This window comes from Staurois parvus, unplaced genomic scaffold (genome assembly GCF_062004578.1).
Source record: "Staurois parvus isolate SC_StPar_1 unplaced genomic scaffold, SC_StPar_1.0 ptg000282l, whole genome shotgun sequence".
NCBI lineage: Eukaryota > Metazoa > Chordata > Amphibia > Anura > Ranidae > Staurois > Staurois parvus.
In genome coordinates, this window is record NW_028318078.1 from 13,166,744 (window position 1) to 13,191,017 (window position 24,274).

At 40.7% G+C, this 24,274-nt stretch overlaps 1 protein-coding gene across 1 annotated transcript in view; it reads right to left on the reverse strand.

The window, feature by feature from the left end:
* STIMATE (STIM activating enhancer) overlaps positions 1-24,274 on the reverse strand; it is a 73,697-nt gene that overhangs the window by 12,245 nt on the left and 37,178 nt on the right. The window contains exons 3-6 of the mRNA XM_089681956.1: positions 13,249-13,344; positions 6,780-6,901; positions 3,168-3,280; positions 2,893-2,973 (exon numbers count right to left, since the gene is read on the reverse strand). Coding sequence (XP_089538082.1) covers positions 2,893-2,973; positions 3,168-3,280; positions 6,780-6,901; positions 13,249-13,344 — 412 coding nt within the window. The remainder of the gene's footprint in view (positions 1-2,892; positions 2,974-3,167; positions 3,281-6,779; positions 6,902-13,248; positions 13,345-24,274) is intronic.

Below are 24,274 nucleotides of genomic sequence, written 5' to 3' on the forward strand. Positions count from 1 at the left end.
GTATGTTGCCCCAACATTTCATATTCCTGTAAGGTGTCTGTTACCAAGTACTTTTATGAAAAAGTAACCTATTCACTTTACATAGCGTCTTTTGTGTGAAATACCTGGTGATCCCGCATGTAAAAATCTACATTCCTGTTTCTGACCAGACCAAGCATGAAAGTAAATCCATCCCAGCATGTTCAGTTTGCCTCTTTGCATTCTACATGGGAGCAAAGCCTACCTGTACTATAGTAGTCACACTTCTGCTGGCATGTCCTCCTGCTTCACTGGAAAGATCAGTGTACTAGTGTTTCTCTGCCACCAGCTAACATGCCTCCCCTCCTCATGCAGCATTTCACAGTGTGTTTCTGTCCGTGTATTTTATAATAGACTTTGCCTCTGCTTCCTTCAAGCTGCTCTTACCACATACATGGATTGAAATTCAGCTAGTTCAGCAGGGAGCAGCCAAATTTCAATCCATGTATGTGCTAGCTGGTTACACAGTCAATCTATCGAACACCTTGTGTGCAACCAGCCTGTCAGGTTTTTCCCGAACAATCTGTACCACCGGCAACTAGCAACATCGATCATTATATTTTGATGGCAGGGATACCTCTCCACTGTCAGAATACAATACCGCAGTGGGAAGGATTCCCCCATACAAATTATATGTGTGGATGAGGAAATTGGCTCAGCCTAAAGGAAGATCAATGGGTGGTGTTGAAATGTGCATAAATGTACTTTTAAGCAGGTCCCTCTACACTCTGGTCACTTGAGCAGCAAGTGACAAGCATAGACAGCTACAGTGGGAAAAGTAATTATTTGATCCCCTGCAGATTTCGTAAGTTTGCCCACTTACAAAGAAATGAAGGGTCTATCATTTTTATCATAGGTGTATCTTAAATGATAGAGACAGAATATCAACCAAAAATCCAGAAAAAAAAACACATGACACAACTGTTAGAAATTGAGTTGCAGTTCAGTGAGTAAAATAAGTATTTGATCCTCAAGCAAAACGTGACTTAGTACTTCGTGGAGAAACCATTGTTGGCAAGCACAGAGGTAAGACGATTCTTGTAGTTGGTTACCAGGTTTGCTCACATCTCAGGAGGGATATTGGTCCACTCTTCTTTACAGATCTTTTTTAAATCCTAAAGATTTCTTGGCAACTTCAAGTTTCAGCACCCTACATACATTTTCAAGAGAATTAAGGTTTGGAGACTGGCTAGGCCACTCCATGACCTTAATATGTTTCTTCTTGAGCCACTCCTTTGTTGCCTTGGCAGTATATTTTGGGTCATTGTCATGCTGGAAGACCCATCTTCAATGTTCTGGCTAAGGGAAGAAGGTTCTCATCCAAGATTTTACAATACATGGCCCCGTCCATTGTCCCCTCAATGTGGCAAAGTCAGCTTGCACCTTTAGCAGAGAAACAGCCCCAAAGCATACTGTTTCCATCTCCATGCTTGACTGTAGGGATGGTGTTCTTAGGGTCATAATCAGAATTTTTCTTTCTTCAAACACAGTGAGTTGAGTAAATGCCAAAGAGCTCAATTTTGGTATCATCTGACCACAGCACTAATCCTTCTATGAATCATTTAGATGTTCATAGGCAAACTTTAGACAGTCATGTACATGTGCCTTCTTGAGGAGGGGAACCTTGCGGGTGCTACAGGATTCATGGTGGCGTATTGTGTTACCAATAGTTTGTTTGGTAACTGTGGTCTCAACTGCCTTCAGATCATTCACAAGCTCCTTCCATGTAGTTCGGGCTGATCCTTAAATTTATCATGATCATACTTACCCCATGAGGTGAAATCTTGCATGGAGCTCCAGACCAAGGGCAATTGATGGTTATTTTGTATTTCTTCCATTTGCGAATAATCACTCCAACAGTTGTCTTCTTCTCACCAAGCTTCTTGCTGATGGTTTTGTAGCCCATTCCAGCCGTGTGCAGGTATACAATCTTGTCCCTGATGTCCTTTGACAGCTCTTTGGTCTTGTCCAGGATGGTGAAGAAGAAATTGACAGGACCAATCTGTGTACCACATGAGCACAAACCCAGTCTGAGGGAGCCAGAATTGTTCGTTGGTAGGGGGGGGGGGGGGGGATCAAATACTTATTTTACTCACTGAACTGCAACTCAATTTATAACATTTGTATAATGTGTTTTTTCTGGACTTTTGGTTGATATTCTGTCTCTATCATTTAAAATACACCTATGATAAACATTAAAAGACCCTTCATTTCTTTGTAAGTAGGCAAACTTGCAAAATCTGCAGGAGATCAAATTATTATATTCCACAATGTATGTAAACATTATATAAAGCACATTGATCAGGGAAATATCTCTTGCCTTAAATCTATCTATCTAAATCCAAAAACACATTTTAGAGATTGTAGCTTGCCAGTCGTTAGATGTAGTTGCTGCATTATTGTTTCACGTTTTTTTTTTCTTCCTTTTTTTTCCCCACATAATTTTGTTAGTAACACACTTCCTGTCTTAGCGTGAAAACACTCACTCACTGTGCTGTAGCTAGGGAGGAGAAGCCTTGTCACCCTAGGCTAATCTCCTGATTTAAACTACAAACACCTTGCTCTCCTCATGTTCATAAAATAGAGAGGTCTTCTTTAGGTCAAAGAATAGGACTTGGAAGGGTGATGACGAGACTCGTTCAGTGCACAGAAATAAAAAGGATACTGGTAACTGGTAATACAAGTATTATTCTGTACTTGGAGAAAATTAACAGAGCCTTAAAAAAATCCTTAAATATCCTTTATTGCCAATCCCCTTAACAACCTCTCCCTTATTTAAAATATGTCTGATAAATATATGAATATAGTAAGGAATTTAGTTAAGGAAATAATTTTTATCAATTAGGTTATCATTAAATTGAAAAATAAACTTACATTAACAAAGAAGGGCACAATAAGCATCACGATGGCCAGCTCCAGTCTAGGGCTATTAGATGGTAAATTTAACATGGCAACCTGCAGAATAGGAAAACAACATTTTTCATTTTTGTTGTGGAATGTCAGAAGCACTAGTCATGTGCACATTGTAGAAATTGTTCTTCGTGTGCATGAGTTAAGTGTTAAAAAAGTCACATGATCCAAGTGTTTTTTAAATATTCAGAAGTAAATCACATACACTCTCACACGTGTATAAATTGTAAAACTAATACCTCTTTTAGTCTGGGTATAAGCAGGACTAGAACTATTGCAGTTTTTTCAAACATCATGATGAGGATGTAGAGGGCACACTGGCCAACCCAAGCTTTACACTGGATAGGATCACCTGTGATACAAGAAATGATAGTTAGTACACGACAGAGTACATCTCCAAACTTTCTCAACAAAGGACCAGTGTACTGCCCTTCAGACTTTAGGGGGGCTGGACTGTGACCAGTGGAAGTAGAAAGTGCTCCAGCATCAGTGTGAGTAAAAAAAAAAAAAAAAAAAAAAATAGTACTTGTAATCAGTAGGTGGAGTAATTGTGCTCCATCATTGGTGCCAACGGGAGGAATATTGCCCCATCATTGGTGTAAGTGGGAGAAATAGTGTTCCACAGTTGGTATCAGTGGAAGGAATAGTCTCTCATCTTTGGTTTCAGTGGGAGAAATACTTTCCTATCTTGGTGTCAGTGGAAGCAATAGTGCCTCATTGTTGGTGTATTCAACCAGGATATCAGTGGATGTATATTAAAATAACTAAAAAAAATTTCAGCTCCAGCTGCTTTTCCTTCTCTGTCTCCTTAACCCCCCCTTGGTGGGATGAGGGGTGTGTATCCAACTTGTTACCCTTGCCTTGGGGAATAGAGGGGGAAAGGAAAAAAGAAAAAAAAAAAAAAAAAAAGAAGATTGTACATTGTGTTGCATTGCACATTTTAGACTTCATTTCTTCCAAGACTTCTGTATTTGCCGTAGGTGCAAAAACTGAATGTTGGCCCTCCTAAGTATGCCCTGGCTGTTGCTGGAGGGTACCAGGCTATGAATGTTCTGCACCTCATGAGTCTTGCATGTTTCTAGAGTGCATTGTAGTTTTATGCCACCTTTTTGCATTTTTTCTCTCTCCTGTTTGTAAACTTATGTGATCTGTTGGAGAAATGTCTATACGTGATGTTAACATGCAGAATACAACATCAGATGGGAGTATGTATTGTGTTTGCGTTTAAGAATTAAAAAAAAAAAAAAAAATCAACTCCAAAATAAACTACTTCAACTGCCCAATGGCATCTTATTTCTCTTAATAGCGAGATTTCCCAACAGAAATTTATGACATTCCCCCTCGTCAATAGATTTTACCAGTCTGTGATTCCCACCAAAAACTGTTGGCCTTTATTCCATGTTACCTGTGCATCTAAAAGACACCAAAAGATAACACTGTGGTTATACACTAGCTATGCTTTAACTGCTAAACACTAACAGCTGCATAAAAGAACCCGCATCTTCACAAATACCTTCAAAAGAAAATGTGTTCACAAATACCAAAGCCAAGCACAGCCACTGAGCTCTGGGCAATGTCCCTTCCTCCCATTCTACAGAATCAAGCATTATCACTGCTATAAAGTGGGTCACAGATCTCTTCATTTCCTGAAGGGAAACATAAGAAATTGCTGAATTTAATTTTAAATCAGCCACAGGCCAGTATCCTTTTCAATGTTAACAGCTATACAGCATACAGAGAGACTGTTAACATAACATGTGCTTACTACACAACAGCTGACATTGTGCCAGGAAGCAGAACAAATTTTAGAGCAGGGAACAAGTGACTCAGACACCCAGAAAAACACCCCGAGAAGAACATTCCTACTTAAGCCAGTCAGTAGTCAATGCATTTAGAAATGAAACATCGTTTTGACCGGTCTTCCGGGAATAAAGTGACACAGAACTATACTGTATAAATAGTCGATGAACATCTGCTATATATAGTTCAAACGATAATATAACATTTCCAGTCTAGGGAATGCTGTAAATATTGCTGTATGTTTGGTAATAAAACTGAATCAATCATTCTTCTATAGAGAGAACATGACACAATGGCTACTTTTGGTGACTGCACACAAGCAACATATAAAAAAAAAAAAAAAAAAAAGACAAAAAGGAAAAAAGGCGAAAAAACATGCACACACACTGAACACGGATGTAGAATAAGGTTTGCACTGAGCACTGTCACAGTACGTTTTGCCCTGATTGCTGATGTAGATGGCGGTTTGCACTGTGCAACAATGGAAAGTTAACTTTGCACCTAGCACAACTGCAAAGGAGTAAAATCTAACATTTATACTTGTATTCATTGTTCTATCTATATGTATTTGCTGTTATATCTACAGAGACAACTATCACTCCATGAACGGTGGATCAAAAAATTATTTTAGGGGTTCCCTGAGATCTTAAAAAAAAAAAAAACAAAAAAAAAAAAAACAAAGTCTGTCCTTTCAGGGCAGAAAGACTGAAAAAGACTTGACAGTGTGTCACTAGAGTAATTGGGAGGTATTTTGAAAATAAATGTTTTATTAATTCAACACAAATATTGACTTATCTGCCTTCTATTCTTAAGCCGGTCATAGACAGGTCAAAATTAATTCAATCCATCTATGGGCAGGCTAGTTGTACTGAAGTCAATCAATCAACCTGTGGTTGATTGATAAGAAAAACTGTGTAATGTATGTAATGTAAGTCTTACAAAGCAGGAGTGCTTTATTTAAAAATAAATTAGCACAATATAACACAATGCATATAAAGAACTTTGATATGGCATACAAAACACAGCTGTAATGGATACAGTACAAATGAAACAACAGCATTGAAGGAGGACTGAAAAGCCAGTTGGGTAGTCACACTTGCACACTAAACAGTAATGTATCACACAGAGTTCTCAAGATTAGGGCTGATGGAATCCATGGAAATAGGTGGAATGGAAGGGGGGGGGGGGAGATTGAACAAGACGAGAGGGAGGGGAAGGAAGTGCCAGATACCTTATAGCATATCTCCCATAGGTGCTGAGCCCAGAGCCCTAAGGGGACCCAACCATAAGTCCAAGTACTGCAACGTCCAAGGGAGCCACACTTTATCATATTTCCATGGACATTCACGTTTCAAGTAGGTGAATTTATACATAGGCAATACCATATCAATTGTGAACTCCCAGGACAACACAACAGTGGGGTCCACTGAGGTCCATCTCAATAAAACTTCCCTTTTAGTATAGTATAGTAGGTAGGATATTAGCAGTTTAAGATGGTGGGAGCGTTGCTATGGCCCGTCTTAGTCTTGAATTTGAAAATGAAGTAGAAGAGGGCAGTGTGTACCCGATCCTCAGTCCCCTTGCATACTCAGGCACGGCAGTTCAAAGGCAATAATGTGCAGTGAGCTGAAAGATATGTGCATAGGAGTGGCTCCCTGCCCAACCCAGAGACATGGCCCACTCTCCTTGTACTCCCTGCTGTCAGTACCAAAGCTGTGGCAGTGTGGGTAAGTATTCCATTACTGATCCAGCTGGCAACTCTATGAGAATAGTTCAGTGCTAGAGCACGCACAACCACACTCCTACAGGAAGCTGGAGCAGGGGAGATTTCAAAAGCATTTATCTAGTTGTCAGGTGCTACCAGATAGTGACTTGTCTAGAAGGGACCCAGATCGGTCCGAATAAAGGTGCACTGAGTAAGTATATTTTTAATTTATTGGGTTAAGTGTCACTTTAAATTTCTGACTAAAACTGGTAACCCAGTTCCAAGGAAAAAAAACAACATGTAGACATAATCTATCATAATTAGCAAATGTACAAAAATAATGTACCGTATTCTCCAAAGCGTAAAGAGTCCCACTGCCTCCATTCCACCACACAGCTTACCACTCTCACGCCTGCATATATCAGCAGCATGCCCAGAGTGGCATCAAGAAGGAAATTTATTAAATACCTGTAAAAGATTAAACATTAAAAACTACAGGTCATGCCACATACAAAAAACTGGATCTGTAAAATATATTGTGGCAGTGTACACACTTGCTTTACGTTAAAATGTGGTTCACTAAAAAATCATATCACATATAGGTGTCTGTGTTTTCATGCCATTCATGTGTCAAATTGGGAACATCTTCATCTCTTTGTTGCTTTCTGTATATAATGTACAGTGAAGGAAATAAGTATTTAATCCCCTGCTGATTTTGAATGTTTGCTCACTCACAAAGAAATGATCAGTCTAAAAATCGAATGGTAGGTGTATTGTAACACTGAGACAGAATAGCAACACAAAATTCAAAAGAAATGCATGTCTAACAAATTATGCACCGATTTGCATGTTCACGAGGGAAATAAGTATATGATCCCCTTCACAAAACATGACTTAGTACTTGGTGGCAAATCCCTTGTTGACAATCACAGAGGTCAGACGTTTCTTGCCAGATCCTCTTCAAGTCATTAAGGTTTGGTGGCTGATGTTTGGTAACTTGAACTTTCAGCTCCCTCCACAGATTTTCAATCGAATTAAGGTCTGGAGACTGGCTAGGCCACTCCAGGACCTTAATGTGCTTCTTCTTGAGCCACTCCTTTGTTGCCATGGCTGGGTGTTTTGGGTCATTATCATGCTGGAACACCCATCCACGACCCATTTTCAATGCCCTGGCTAAGGGAAGAAGGTTCTCACCCAAGTTTTGACGGTACATTGCCCCGTCCATCGTCCCTTTGATGCGGTGCAGTTGTCCTGTCCCCTTAGCAGAAAAACACCCCCAAAGCAGAATGTTTCCACCACAATGTTTGACAGTTGGGATGGTGTTCTTGGGGTCATAGGCAGCATTCCTCCTCCTCCAAACACGGCGAGTTGAGTTGATGCCAAAGAGCTCGATTTTGGTCACATCTGACCACAACACTTTCAACCAGTCCTCCTCTGCATTATTCAGATGTTCAGTGGCAAAGTTCAGACGGGCCTGGACATGTGCTTTCTTGAGCAGAGGGACCTTGCGGGCACTGCAGGATTTCAATCCTTGTCGGCGTAGTGTGTTACCAATTGTTTTCTTGGAGACTGTGGTCCCAGCTGTCTGGAGATCATTGACAAGATCCTCAAGTGTAGTTCTGGGATAATTCCTCACTGTTCTCATGATCATTGACACTTCACGAGATGAGATCTTGCATGGTGCACCAGACCTAGGGAGACTGACCGTTGTTTTGTGTTTCTTCCATTTGCGAATGATTGCACCAACTATTGTGACCTTCTCACCAAGCTGCTTGGCGATAGTTTGGTAGCCCAGTCCAGCCTTGTGTAGGTCTACAATCCTGTCCCTGATGTCCTTGCCATGGTGGGGAGTTTGGAATCTGATTGTTTGATTGCTCCTGTGGACAGGTGTCTTTTATACAGGTAACAAATGGGATTAGCAGCACTCCCTTTAAGAGACGGCTTCTAATCTCAGCTTGTTACCTGTATAAAAAAAAAAAAAAAAAAAAAAAAAGACACCTGGTAGCCAGAAATCCTGCTGAAAGATAGGGGATCAAATACTTATTTCCCTCATGAACATGCAAATACACCTTTCGATTTTTTAGACTGATCATTTCTTTGTGAGTGGGCAAACATTCAAAATCAGCAGGGGATCAAATACTTATTTCCTTCACTGTATGCTTCCTGTCAGTTCAATTGCCTGAAGAAAAGGCCAGTTTGCTTTGAAGGCATGCATTACAATCTTTTCGTCAATAAATGGCATCACCATAAATTCAAGCTTCTACTTTTGTCGAAGGCGCACATGGTACTCTACTCTTGATGAAAATGGTAACTGTAGCTTTTTCTTTATTTAGTTTTTCATTTGCTCAGAACTACCCAGTGATCCTGCTAGTTCCCCCTTGTTCCTGTTTGAATCTGACCACGCCCAGCATGAAAGAAGATCTATACTGGTGTGGTCAGTTTGTATCCCTGCGATCAATGCTAGGAGTTACAGGATACCTGTCTGTATCTTCCATAGAAAAGTTTTACAACCAAGCCCTCTGCTCAGCCATGCTGTGTGTTGATTGAGAGCAGCTCCAGGCCAAAGCCTTGCTGTCAAAAACTGCAGCGTACATAGACAAGGAATGTACTCTCCTGCATTGTAACATGAACATTTGCTATGCAGACACATCAAGTATGTCCAAGCGATGTCACAGGAAAATGCTATAGCCTCATGCAGTTAAGGCTGGTGGCACTGTGTGTCCTGAGAGAAGGAGGACAAGCAGGAGATGGCAGAGAACCCAGGGAGTATCAAGGACCATTCAGGAAAGGGAGGGCAGCAGAGTAAGTGGACTGAGACATGCCTTCACAAATGCAGGGGCGGAGAGGCCCACTGGGTGTTTTGAGCTGCAGAGAATAAAGGGCTGGGCCGAAGCCCTGTTCTACATAGGGAGGCCTACTGGGAAGCTGCCCTTATGACAACCTCCTTGTCTTAATCTTTGTATGTCATGGACAAGGTTTGTTAAGGTAATTGAGTACTAGATAGTAAAAACACTTCTCTAACAGATAAACACTGTGTGCACAATTATTAGGCAAGTGAGTTTTTTGACCAAATGATCATTTTTATGCATATTGTCCAACTCCAAGCTGTATAAACTTGAATGCTTATTGGATTTAAGCATATCAGGCGAAGTGTATGTGTATATTGAGGGAGGGTGTGGTCTAAAGAGATCAACACCCTAAATCAAGGTGTACATAATTATTAGGCAGCTTCTTTTCCTCAGGCAAAATGGGCTAAAAAAAGATATTGAACTGATTCAAAAATTGTAAAACGTCTTCCAGGAGGGATGCAGAACTCTTGAAATTGCTAAGACATTAGGGCATGATCACAGAACCATCAAACGTTTGTTGCAAATAGTCAACAGGGTCGCAAGAAACGTGTTGAGAAAAAAAAAATTTGAGAAGACCCAAATGTGAAGCTACCAGGAACCCATTATCCTTCAGTGCTGACATATTTCAGAGTTGCAACCGATCTGAAATGCCCTGACGTTCAAGGTGTTCAGTGCTCAGAGACATGGCCAAGGTAAGGTAGGCTAAAACCCAACCACCATTGAACAAGGCACATAAGTTGAAACATCACATCTGGGCCAAGAAATAGCTGAAGACAGATTTTTCAAAGGTTTTATGGACTGATGAAATGAGTGACTCTTGACGTACCAGATGGATGGGCCTGTGGCAGGATCAGTAACAGGCACAGAGCTGCACTTCAACTCAGACGCCAGCAAGGAGGTGGGGTTCTGGTATTATTACAGTAATAATACCAGCCCATACCAGTACCCAACCTCCGCCTTGCTGACGTCTGAGTGGAAGTAGAGCTCTGTGCCCTTACTGAGCCAACCACAGGCTGAATCCCTCTGAAAGACTTTTTACAATTTTTTACTTTTCAGAGTCAGTTAAATCTCTTTTTTGGCCCATTTTGACTGAGGAGAAGCTGCCTAATAATTATGCATACCTTGATACAGGGTGTTGATCTTAGGCCACACCCTCCCTCATTACACAAATACACATCACGTGATCTGCTAAATCCAATAAGCATTCACATTCATACAGCATACTCACTTCCCTAATAATTGTGCAAGGGTGCTTGCAACGCGTCTTGCTAAAGTTATCTCTAAAATTTTACAAACAGACCAATCGGGTTTAATCACGGTTAGATTGACTGCGTTGAATATTCAAAGGTTGTTTTTGAATCTTATATATAGGGGATGTATAGGGGAGAGAGGAGAGTGGACATATACGCTCCCCTCCCCTTCTTGTCTTGACCCCAAAGTGATGTTACGTCACTTCCAGGTCCCGCAGACAGATTCACAGCCATCGAGACCAGGAATGTAATGCAGTGCGATGTGCATTACATTCAGTGGAGCACAGGGGAGACAAGCAGGGTCTGTTAGACCCTGAATGTCTCAAAAAAAAAAAAAAAAAAAAAAAAAATCATAACATAGGGGACTTTTTGTCCCCTATGTGATAAAAAAATGTTAAACAAATAAAAAATGTTTTTTTATTTTAACTACTTGCCCTCCTGAGGATTTACACCCCCCGCCTTCCTGACCAGGCCATTGTTTGCGTTAGGCACTGCGTTACTTTAACTGACGATTGCGCAGTCATGCAACGTTGCACCGAAATTAACTTTACATCCTTTTTTTTCCTCACAAATTGAGCTTTCTTTCGTTGGTATTTGATCGCCTGTGCGCTTTTTATTTTTGCGCAATAAAAAAAAAAAAAAAAAGACTGCTATGGTTGAATTAGATGGACTTTTGTCTTTTTTCAGCCAGACAGACTATATGTAACTACAAGACATGCCCTTCAGGCCCAGGCCAGACTTTACACTTTGTCTCTAGCTGATCATCCTTTATTGAGGGAAGTAATGTTGGAAATAAATAAAAAGAGTATGATCTCTAGGATTTATTCCAACTTGACCTCTACTATACAGAAATTGCCCTGTATGAGCAAGTGTCAACATGACCTGGGAGATTTTGGGGGAGGGACTTGGAACTGGGCTTACAATCCATCCCACTTAGTTCTATTTCTCCATCATACAAATGATCTCAATTATTCCTGCTACATAGAGCTTAACTTACAGCAGCCCAGCTATATACATGGGGCAGATATGATTCTCCTCTTTGCCCTAAATGTCGTAGTGACAAGGGCGACCTTATACACCTGTTATGGAGATGTCCAAAATGTTTTCAATATTGGAAAGAAGTTACCAACATAATATCTGCTGTATATATGCTTACAGTACCTATGGATCATCCTGTAGTATGCCTACTGGGCACGGCTGAGTAAGAACTCTTTTCTTCACCACAACATATATAGCTATTATCAGATTACTTTATATAGCCCGAAAGCAAAATGCCCAATTCTGGATGTCTCCCCATGCCCCTACCATAAAACACTGGATCAATAAGGTTAACTCTATTCTGATCTGGGAAAAACTAACTTGCCAACATAGGAATGCACATCGTAAATTGTTTTTTCTATGGCAAGCATGGCTTGAGACCCCTGCACTAGCTCATCACCAATTAGTCATGGAACGATTATTACAGGTGTAAGAACTAATACGTTTTTTCTAAATCTTAAATTTTTATTTTGATATGACATGCTAAAAGTTGAAATTCCCATTATGTACTTTATGCTGCTAACTACGCTGTGGATAAGCAGCGTGTTTGCCAGCCTTATCAGAAGTTTTTCTTTATCTTATGTTCAATTCTTACTTGCTTACTATGCACTCTAAATATGTCACTATTACGCTTGGAAGGCTACCTAAATGCTTTGCTTGACAGTTTTGATGCCAGTTGATAATTATGCTGTGATATGTAGCTTTGTCATACAATTTTGTTGAACCTGACAGAGTGATTTACTTGCTTTTTGTATGTTTGAAACATACTGTAAGTCTCTGTATTTTATTTAGCTGGCTTAATAAACACTTTTCTTTGACTTAAAAAAACAAAAAAAACACAACACTTTTGTCATTAATCAATGCATAGGAATAATAAATCTGCTAAATCTCTTTGCCTTAAAGTGGTTGTAAACCTCAGGCATGAAATATGAACAAAGCATATTATTATTATTTTACAGGATTTATATAGCACCAACAGTTTGCGCAGCGCTTTACGATATGAAAGTAGATATTACAGTTACAATACAATTTGGTGCAAGAGGAAACAGAGGGCCCTGCTTGTTAGAGCTTACAATCTAAGAGAAAGGGTTGAGTGTTACAAAAGGTAATAGCTGTGGGGGATGAGTTGATGGAGAAAGTAAAAAGCAGCCTGTGATTGACAGCCTCAAATATATATCTGAGTGCTGTGTGAAGGGGGTGTGTCCCTTTCCTCCCATCAACTCTCAGAGTTACTGAGTGTAACTTCAGCTCTCCACCCCGTGCTTTTCAGAGCTGAGAGATCCTGCGTAAATTCTGCACTTTGAATAAATGTAGGGGAAAGAAGTAGGTAAACAGGTACAACTTGTGTAGGAGGGTTTGTTTCATCGCTGTGTACCACCTGAGGCCAGTCACTTGACTGAGTATATGTAAGGGTTTACAACCACTTTAAGAGGGTACTATTCACTCACCAAGTTAATACACACCCAATACTTGGAGTAACAGAAATGTAAAGCCACTGTCTATATAGAATAACAAATAAGATTTCACCAATAACTTTTCTAGTAATGGAAAGATAGTAGAAGCAAATTACTATATTGGCTGCCCTGAAAACAGATCTTTCAGTTTTGCTCTAGTTTTTATGTGCCTATCTTCTTTTCTTTCTTATTAAACCCCTCATATGAATTATCAGTATACTTACAGGGTACATGGATCCTCCCTGGTGAGATCTGATAAGTAGACATTCGCAAAGTGGATGAACAGCATTCCTATAGCCTGCTTGGATGTATCCAGGAACCTTCAGAAAAGAAAAACAAAATGTGAAATACATGAAGAAAGAAAAGCTTAGTCATTTTTTTCAAAGCAGAGAAACTATCACTATTAGAGACAATTTGGGTGCATACTCTAAACACTGTACTATTGCAGTGATCATAAGCATATCACTACTTTCATCTTTAAATGCTAGAGACCGGTTACATACAGCATTAGCCAGTAACGTGTTTGACAAAGGAAGCGTAGCGTGAAAGTGAGAATAGGCACAAGTCTTCAACCAGATTTACCTGTACCCTCCCTAGTGCCACATCCGAAAAGTTGAATGGGTATATATGGTTGTCAAAAACTACAGTAATTGTTTTATGTCTCATTAGATAGAAATTCTTATCGTAAACCAGCAAAAAAAAAAAAAAAGAAATATAGGATCTGTTCTTGTAGACTTGTTTTAAAGGTGCAAACTCTTGAGCTCTCATTCTAATAGGTAACTTAACTACCTATTTAATAATCTACCTGGAACAAGCACGTGGGACAAAAATTCAGACTCATACTAGGTGCACGCTTGTTTCAGGAGCGTGACTCTATAACTAAAAGGGTTAGAACAGCAATGGGCAAACTACAGCCCGGCGGACCTTTTAATCCGGCCCGCGGAGCGTGATAAAAAAAAAAAAAAAAAAAAACAGCCAGGGCAGGCAAACATTGGCTGTCAGGATGTGTGTAGGCGGGGCAGCGTGACGAACGTGAGGGGAGCTAGGCTCCTCTCACAGTCCGCCCTGAAGACCGGAACGGCGCGGGAACACGGCGAGAGGAACGCGCGGAGCACAGGTAAGTAAATTGACACAGGGGGGACTTGGCTTACTACTTGGGGGGGAATAGTACTATGGGGGATGAAATACTATATGAGGGATGAATTGCTATGGGGGATGAATTACTATGGGGAATGAATTACTATAGGGGGGATGAATTACTATGGGGGATTAATTACTATGCTTACTATAGGGGAATATTACTATACTTACTATGGATGGCATGGTAGTGGCTGGGCTGGCCAGCAGCTAGTGGGGGCATAAAAGTTTCGTAAAATAACTCTTTTTATGCTTTTCTACCTTAAATTAATCTAAACATTTAATGTTACAAATTTTAATTTAATTTATATTAATTCACACATACACATCATTCATCTACTCTTGGTCCGGCCCCCGGGTCCAATATATGAACCCATTGCGGCCCTCAAGTCAAAAAGTTTGCCCACCCCTGGGTTAGAATGACAGCCTTGAAGCATGCACCTTTAAAAACAAGTTAGCATTTGTAGCTCCCACATTTCTTTCCTGCAAAATTACCATGGAGAGGTGGATATCAACCTGAACAACACAGAAGAGATCAGAGGTCACTATGGTGCAAAGCAATATATTTTAAGTAGATAACCCAGCAAGGCTCCATTAAATAAGAAAAGTTTTAAAAGCTCAGTAGTGAGTAAAACACCCAGCCTTCAGCTCAAGGAAGAATGACAGGATGCTGGGGAGACTGTAGTCACATGAATCATGATTTGAGGCCTAAGCGATGGCATGCAGGGTCAGGCACGATCTGTCACATGTCCATGATCACCGGGTATATTACGGTCAACAAGTTACCAACTCTACTTACAAAACAGTATACAATCCCTTTAATCCATTAACTATGCTTGACACCTAAAAAATTTCGGCTTTATATAAGGGCAATTTAGCCTACATGATACCTTTGCCAAAGTGCCTTTTTCACATCAGTCAGCAAGTGAAGAAGAATTTATGTCTTCCTATTGAAAAATGGAGGGAACCACATTCACTGAGTGCAAATCAATTCAGGGAACACACATTGCCAAGCATAAAAATTGAACTTTTGCAGTTTGAACCTGTCAAACTACGTTAAAGTACAGATTGGTACAGTGTGCAAAAATAGAGGTTCTCCAGCATCTGCAGGGAGATGTTAAAAGAGAACGAGTGAACAAGGGTCACTAGAGACCAGACCAGTTTTTATTGCTGTCTGTGTCCACACTGGGAATATTCGCTCCTCTATTTGCACTGGTGACCACTGTCACCAACAAAAAGTGAGAAGTCTGAAATTTTAGGCCTCATGCACACAGTGTCAAAAACACCGCTTTTACCTGCATTTGCCTTTTTTATGCCTCTAAACACCCCTTTATGTTAGCCTATGTGTCCATGCACCCATAGGCATTTACAGGCACTTAGAGGCAGAAAAAGAAATGCTCCACCAGTGCGTTCCGGAGAGGAGCATCTGGGCAGAAATAACGCAAAGTGCTTGTGCGTTTAGAGTAATATTCTGGCCAATAGAGTGCATTAACAAAAACGCATGATGTGGCTTTAAGCACGTTTTTTCAGCTGAATTGCTTCCCCTGGAGCACAGATGTCCATTGGGGAAAAAAAACAAAAAACACATTCTATGTGCATGAGGCCAGGAGCGGACTGACCATTTGGGAACTCGGGCACTTCTCGAGGGCCCAGGGTCAGTAGGGGGCCCCATGAGATGCCCCTGGTACCTGTCATAGGCTTTTTGGGGTGTGGTTTGAGTGTGGGCTAGGACATAGGGGCCCCATGATCCCCTATTCCCTGGGGTCCCATGAGTTGTCAGTCTGCCCCTGCATGAGGCCTTAGAGTTGTCTCCAAAACAAGCGACAAAGAGAAATCATCCAAATGGCTATCTGTTCAAAGAACGACTTTCTGGGGAGGAGAGGGAGAGGAGAGGGGAGTTCCCTTCACTTTGGGAGATTTCCCCTTACTGACACGTCTCTGAGACAGGAAGTAAAGGAAAATTTCCACAATCGTACAGACAGAAAAAACTGGCAGGACTTTAACGCTCCTACAAAACAATAACAAAAAATTTTGGATATGCATACACTTTAATACTTCAATACTGAATATATTGTGAACCTAAATTTGATTGCTGCTGTATCACTGTTAGTACTTTAATGTAGCTTGTGTTCAGTACAAATACAGTAAAGAATGCAATAATTAATAAGTGGAATAATGAGCTTCAAGTGACTGCAAACCTTTTTTTTTTTTTTTTTTTTTTAATAAGAAACATGTTAGATTTACCTGCTCTGTGCAATAAAATTGCTCAGAGTGGCCTGATTCTCCTCTTCTCTGGTCCCAGCGCGTACTCCTGTCTCCTTCTCTTCTCGGTGCGCCACCATAGGAAGCTGCTTCCTATTGTGGCACACTTGCGGGCACAATCAGGAGCCGCACTGCCTGCATCTATGGACAGACAGCGCTACTCAGCCCCGTGCCAATGGGGGGGCGGGGGGGGGGATCCTACAGCACAGAAGGGTTTCTACCTTAATGCAGAGAATGCATTAAGGTAAAAAAATCTTTAAGCCTTTTGAAGCATTTTGAGTTGTCGAAAGACTTAAGAATCAATTAGGATGGATCCAGTATCCCTAGACAGATCCAGGATCACCTGACATGCTTGGACCAAACACCCAAATCCTGGCAGATGGACATGGCCACAATAGTAAACTGTAGGGCAGGGCCCATGAGGGAGAATACAAGCTTGGAATGGGCTTCATGACACCCAAATGTACTCCACAGGAACAGGCAGAGTCTTGTTAAGACAGGAAATTGCTGTCTGTCCCAGGCCTAGCAGCAGTCTCACAAATATCACAAAGATTACTATAATAATACGAAACAAACACTTCCAGTGTCTATAGCAATGGATGATTGTAATATACCACAGGATCTCTAAAGCTATAGTAAGGGACCTAAAAAATTATAGAATTATTTTGAAGAATCAACTGTTACTCTCTCTTTTATTGATTTTTTTGTTTATGGCTTGAATGTAACTTAAAGTCTTAATTTATACAATACAACTCAAAGATACCCAGTTCTAAATATAAAACTGTGCAAGAGATGTAAACAATAATCTTAATTTGAATCCAAGAATGAATATCCTATAGAAATTGGGATGTATGCGACGTTGTAAAAAAACGTATAGAATAAACCATTTAAAAAAAATTATCTGAAAGAAAAAAAAAAAAAAGAGAAAAACGGTCGATCTACTGGCATTTTCATGCAAAACCATCTCTAGGGTTTACAGAGAATGGTTTGAAAAGGAGAAAATATCCGGTGAGCGGCAGTTGTGTGGATGAAAATGCCTTGATGTCAGAGGAGAATGGGACTGGTTCGAGATGACAGAAAGGAAACAGTAACTCAAATAACCACTTATTACAACCAAGGCATGCAGAATACCATCTCTAAATGCACAACACATCAAACCTTGAAGCAGATGGGTTACAGCAGAAGACCACAGCAGATGCCACTCCTTTCAGCTAAGAACAGGAAAAGGAGGCTACAGTTCCCTCACCAAAATTGGACAATAGAAAACTGGAAAAACATTGCTTGGTCTGATGAGTCTCAATTTCCCTAGATATGGTTGTGCGTGAAAATCCCAGTAGAACAGCAGTTTTTGAAATACTCAGACCAGCTTGTCTGGCACCAACAACCATGCCAGGTTCAAAGCCACTTAAATCCCCTTTCTTCCACATTCTGATGCTCGGTTTGAACTTCAGCAAGTCACATTCCCAATGTCTAGATGCCTTGCGTTGCTGCCATGCGATTGTATTATTAGCAATTTATGTTACCAAGCAATTGAACGGGCGGCACAGTGGCTTAGTGGTTAGCACTTCCCGCCTGGCAGTACTAGGGTTGTTGGTTCGAATCCCAACCACGGCACCACCAGCCTGGAGTTTGCATGTTCTCCCTGTGCCTGCGTGGGTTTCCTCCGGGTAATCCGGTTTCCTCCCACACTCCAAAGACATGCAGGTAGGTTAACTGGATCCTGTCTACATTGTCCATAGTATATGTATGAATGTGAGTTAGGGACCTTAGATTGTACACCCCTTGAGGGTTAGGGACTGATGTGAATGTACAATATATATATGTAAAGTGCTGCGTAAATTGACGGCGCTATATAAGTACCTGAAATAAATAATAAATAAATAAACAAGTGTACCTAATACAGTGGCCTGTGAGTGTAGTTGCACAGAGCTTGCCCCTGGACAAGACAGAGGAGAGAGCCACACCTGAAGGAGTTAAACAAAACTCAGAGAAGTGTGGTGACTCAAGCAGGGGACAGTTGTCCAGGCTATGGCTGGCAGGTCTCTTAGGAGATACACTGCAAGTCAACCTGGTGTTGTTAGTGGATCATGGCCTGGCAAGGCCTACAGGAACACTGCCTTTGCACTTATGATCCACCATACTAAAGTATTCAAGTAAGGGACTTTCCACAATGGGTGCTTGTGGGTCAGAAGGAGGAAGGGTTAAATGCCATCTGTGACCTCATCACTGTAAGGCAGTCCGTGGGTGAACATCTCTGAGGATCATGGAGATGGTGCAGCTTAGTTTGTGTGCCCTAGAAAGCAGTGTGAGCAAGTGCAGTGTGGTTAAAAGAAACAGGCCCTTACAAACTCAGTTCAGCCTATAATACAATGAACTAGAAGAGGATACTGTGCTACTCCCTTAATGGAACATAACATAAATGAACCATGCTATGAAAGAATAGGTAAGCACCTATATATAAATACTGTAAAATGTGCCTACAATATCTAATTAATACCCTACACAGAATAATAATCACAAAGATAAAAAAGTAAACTCCTGGCTGAGCTCCGCATTAACACATAATCATAAATGATAAAGTGCAAAATAATGTGATCACAGCAAAAATACACATCAAAATATACGGATCATATGACTTCCTCAGGGATAGGTAAATAGAAAGCTATACCTGAGGAAGTCACGTGATTCGTGACACAACGTGTCGGACGGACGTGTGGTGACACCATTTCCGGTTATGGCAGCAGCCATCTTAGTACACCCAGTCCAATACATACCACTGTACATGTTTGCATGGGTCTACAGACCCATTTTTAAGATGTGAGTAGCTGTTTTTATTAAATAGATGTGAATGTATTAAACTATGGAAAGTCCTTTGTTGAACTGACTGGAAGGAGATATTAAGGGAGTCACAGATAAGGGGATACTTGACAGAACTGTTTGGAGATTCGCCTATTTATAATCTATAGGTCTAATCCTGAGGTGAGCATGCATGACAGCTGGTGGAGGAGCACAATTGGTGTTTAATTTTGAAGATCACTGGTGGACTGATTTGCGTTTGAAGAGTGTTTTCACCAAAAGACTACTTTACAAATATACATATATCTATAGATATTATGCAACTATTTTTTGCACCTTTGATATTGGTTACTATGTGTTATCAGTGAGGCACTCAGTTGGGGGTTTACTAATATAATTACTTATATGTGTTTGATATCCCTTTTATTCATATATTTTGAATTTTATTTTTTGCTATGATTACATTATTTTGCACTTTACCATTCATGATGATATGTTAGTGCGACGTTTACTTTTTTGTCTTTGTGATTATTATTTTGTGTAGTGTATTAATTAGATATTGTAGGCACATTTTGCAGTATTTATCTATAGGTGTTCAGCCAGGTGTTTTCTTTACCTATCCTTTTATATCGTATTATGTACCATTAAGTAAGTAGCGCAGCATCCACTTCTAGTTGATTGAATTTAAGTTTGTGGGAACACAGTTAGGTATCTGCAGCAACTCATATCTTTTGGGTTAGGTATGAGGATATATTGTATCTCAGCCTTTAATAGGCTCTAAATTAAAAAAAAAAGCACAGCCCCCGTTTCCACCACCAGACTGTGAAAGTGTCATAGCCAGGGCTCCACGTGACCCCCTTCTGGGAAGAACAGCTCAGTACCAAGATCAATAGAAATCTCCCTCGACAAAAGGGAAAGACCTGATTTACCGCAGGGATGGTCCAGAAGATGGCTTGCGGCAACCATAAGGTGGTCAAGCTAGAGAGTGAGCCAGGCAGGATCCAGGAAAGCAAGCCCCATTTAGGCAGCCTTCACCCTCCCGGTGGGCATACTGCCCAAGGAATCTTCAGGCACATGGTTCCATAAGGTGGGCGTACCGCAGCCCTGGACTTGTAAAGCGTTCTGTGGCTAACTTACATGTTATACAAAGTGTCTAGGAGAGCACCTCAGCAGAGCCGATGCCTACAGGTCACACCACAGACCAGCCCAACTTCTTCCTTTTTATAACTGCTTTATAAAGAAAAAAAAACCCTTAACCCTACCAGAAAACTGATAACTTCCTGTGCTCTCTTCTCAGCTGACTGCTATCAGTAAGAATAGCTCCCAATGGTTTCCAAGGACTACAAAACATTGCTCTGTCTTATAATGATGTAGAGGTTAGAGGAAGGAATAATGACACCGGAGGGGGGAACACAGGCATCTGACACTACTGGAAGTGTTGAATGCTGAAGGGGCTTACAGAGGCTGCAGGGTTTGTACAGAAGGAGACAGGAGATATGGCCTGCCCAAGAAGTGAGTGCCTTCTACTACAGGTAGCTGCTAGTTTTATATCTTTAGAGATCTGAAAAACTCTCTTTAATGCAGGGGATGTTATTAGTGAAACATTTAGGTAGCTACAATATGCACACTTAAAAGGATTTTCAAAACAATGTTCCAAAATGTGCTTCCACCTAATCACCACGTGAAAAATAATATTGACTGCACTCACCAGATGGAGGTGAGTAATAAGCCTCATAGGATATAAGGGATCCTATAGCCCCTCAGGAGGAACTCAAATCACCTTCTTCACCCTGCTTAGATACAGCAATCGACTCCACTCTACTTCTCCATGGAATCCTCAATAATGTGCAAGGAAAGAAAGGCTACATAGTGTAATACTGCCACTCAATACCATATAAATCCATAGAATACGGACACCAGCTTTCCACCTCAAAAATGGCTGCTTGAACCGCAAAAGTCGGCGTGCGTTCCAAATACCGGAAGTGACGTAGGCCAAGAAGACGGCAGACCGGAAGTTGACGCACTTCCGGTCTGCCGTCTTCTTGGCCTACGTCACTTCCGGTATTTGGAACGCACGCCGACTTTTGCGGTTCAAGCAGCCATTTTTGAGGTGGAAAGCTGGTCATCCTCTACAGTGATCCTTAAAGCGTGAGATCCCTATATTTACAATTTGGAAACTTGTTCCTTTGAAGCCTTTGAGGCTATTAAACAAGGCCTGTTATTTTATTGAAACATGTGAGTGTCCTTATTCTATGGATTTATATGGTATTGAGTGGCAGTATTACACTATGTAGCCTTTCTTTCCTTGCACATTATTGAGGATTCCATGGAGAAGTAGAATGGAGTCGATTGCTGTATCTAAGCAGGGTGAAGAAGGTGATTTGAGTTCCTCCTGAGGGGCTATAGGATCCCTTATATCCTATGAGGCTTATTACTCACCTCCATCTGGTGAGTGCGGTCAATATTATTTTTCACGTGGTGATTAGGTGGAAGCACATTTTGGAACATTGTTTTGAAAATCCTTTTGGGAAAAGAAGGACTTATGTTTGAAATATTATATATATATTTTTGCACGGACATTTATTTATTTGTGATTATTTTTATTTATTTAATTTTTGCGCTGTTTTTTGTGTTATTTATTATTGGTGGTTTTCACTGGTGCACAGCTGCATAATTGTATACTTTCTTTGATTGGCGCTGGGATTTTTTTAGTTTGTTTACAATATGCACACTAACTTTCAGTGCTCAAACCTACCAGCACTAGACTACTGAAAAAAAAATATATATACGGCAGGAGCTACCCATGGGAAGGCATACATACAATTTAACAGCGTTATACAGGTTAACAAGATATTATTTGTTGATCTCCATTTTAAACTAAGATCAGTCAGTCATTAGGGAAGAGCAAATTGATTGCCACAAAGGCAGTTTCAAAAGACAAATAAAACAGCTAAGAAAAATTGAAGGCTGTCTTTGAGGAAAGAGCTCAGCATTTCTTGCCGATGACCTCACATAAAACTGCGATGCTTTGTGTTTGAGCCCATTAAAAAAAACCTGTATCGCTCAGTTCATGGTAAGCTGGGTAACATATGTTTGTCACTCTTGATGACTTTATTATTGGATATTAAGAAGGCTGGAATGACAGGTTTTATTGTTAACTGCATCTTTTATAAATTCCCCTAGGTCTCTCGTTTTAACCGAACCCATTAAATAAGCTTTTAGTCCAAGATCATATGCTGGCTTTCTATTCTCCCCCATCAATACAAGTTTAACGCCACTATGAAGAACTATGAGGTTGTGAAAATAGGCTGAACTAGGGCCTATCATATAGACAGTATCTTTAGAGGATTTAGAAGGAATGGCTCTAAACTGGGTGCTACGGGGTAACACAGACTGAGAAAAAAGTCAAATCCACTGCCAATTTCATGATTAACTTAAAAAAACCAAAAAAAATAAAAAATAATAATGTCTCGCTACACATTCAAGTGTATGACAACAAGCAAAACAATTGTTTGTACTGTACACTATACCCTTTACGCTAAGGAATTGTATATTTATCTAACAATAACTAATGCAGTTTAAGGAGTGGAGATATACTGTGTTTTCCTAAAGTACTCAAATTCTAGCAGTAAACAGTATTAAAGTAGAACTATAGGAAAAACATTTTTTCCCCCATTTTGGATAGAGCAAGGGAGAATTATAACCCCTTTAAGATTTTTTTGCCATCTGTGTCCCATTTGGGAGATCTCCCTTCACTTCCTGTCCTATAGCCAAACAGGATGTGAGAGGAAATCCCTGCAAACTAAGAGAATTCCTTGGGGACAACCAGGTCACTAGAACCAGTGTCCCCATTGGAAGATTTCCCCTCTATCACTTTTCTGGGGACAAATGCAAAATTAGGTATTTTATTTATTTATTTTACTTTCACATTCAATGATAATGGTAAACTTGACAAAAAAAAAAAAAAAGAGAGGGTGAATCTCCCTAACGGGGGCACAGACAGCAATAAAACCTGACAGGCATTCTAATCCCTCTGCACTCCATCAAAAACTAAAAAAAGTTTTGCCTTTAGGTATACTTTACCATATTGGCTTATCTTATTTTCTTCCTTTAGTATGCATCACATCTTCCTGTGTGCTAATTGTGATCCTCACTTTAGGCAACTTTCTTTATTCACTGTAATCGTAATATCTGTAGTTAGTGTTGAAAAAAATCCTGCCTTTAGTTTTTTGGCTTTTTTTTTTGGGGTTTTTTTTTTTTTTTTAAGTAAAATCACAAGCATATTACACTCCCTTGCTCTGTACAGTGGTATTGCAGAGCAGCCCCAATCCTTCTCAGTTCCCTGATGGCAATCCTGGCTTTTCTATGTGTATCCCTATTCCAAGCTGTTTGCTAGGGGACACGCGATGAATGCCTGCTCGCTCCCAACCTGTGTGTGTGTCTATGGAGCCACACTCCATAGACACACACACACACACACACACACACACACACACAAACACACACACAGCGGTACTTGGCCCCACCATCCCCCACTTCCTCTTCACCGCATTGATCGACAGCAGCAAGAGCCAATGGCTCCTGCTGCTGTTTGAGTCCTTGTGTGAAGAGGAAGCAAGGGGAGAAGAGATGCAGCCGTGTAAAGCACTGATCTCTCCTCCCCTCTCTTCCTCTTCACACAGGGAAACTAAAAACCTTTTTTACTTGACAGGTACCCACTCCCACTTCTGCTCAGATCACCGCGACAATCCAAGTGGAAGTTCAGCCCCCCCACCCTCCTTTCTCCCACAGCCTCTTGGGACATGTCACAAGTCCCAGGAGACTGCAGAACCATTCACGGGGCACAAAAGAGTTACAGCCGGCTGCCCACAGGGAGGATGTTGGTGCCTGGACCCGAAGACCGCAAAGAACCAGGTCAGGCGAGGACACTGCCGGATCCTAGGACAAATACTGCAGCTGCAGTATTTGTAGCTGCTGACTTTTAAATTTTTGTTTACAGGGTGAAAAGCCTCTAAGTAAAAATGATTTAGAAACCCTTTTACTGCCACCAGGAGC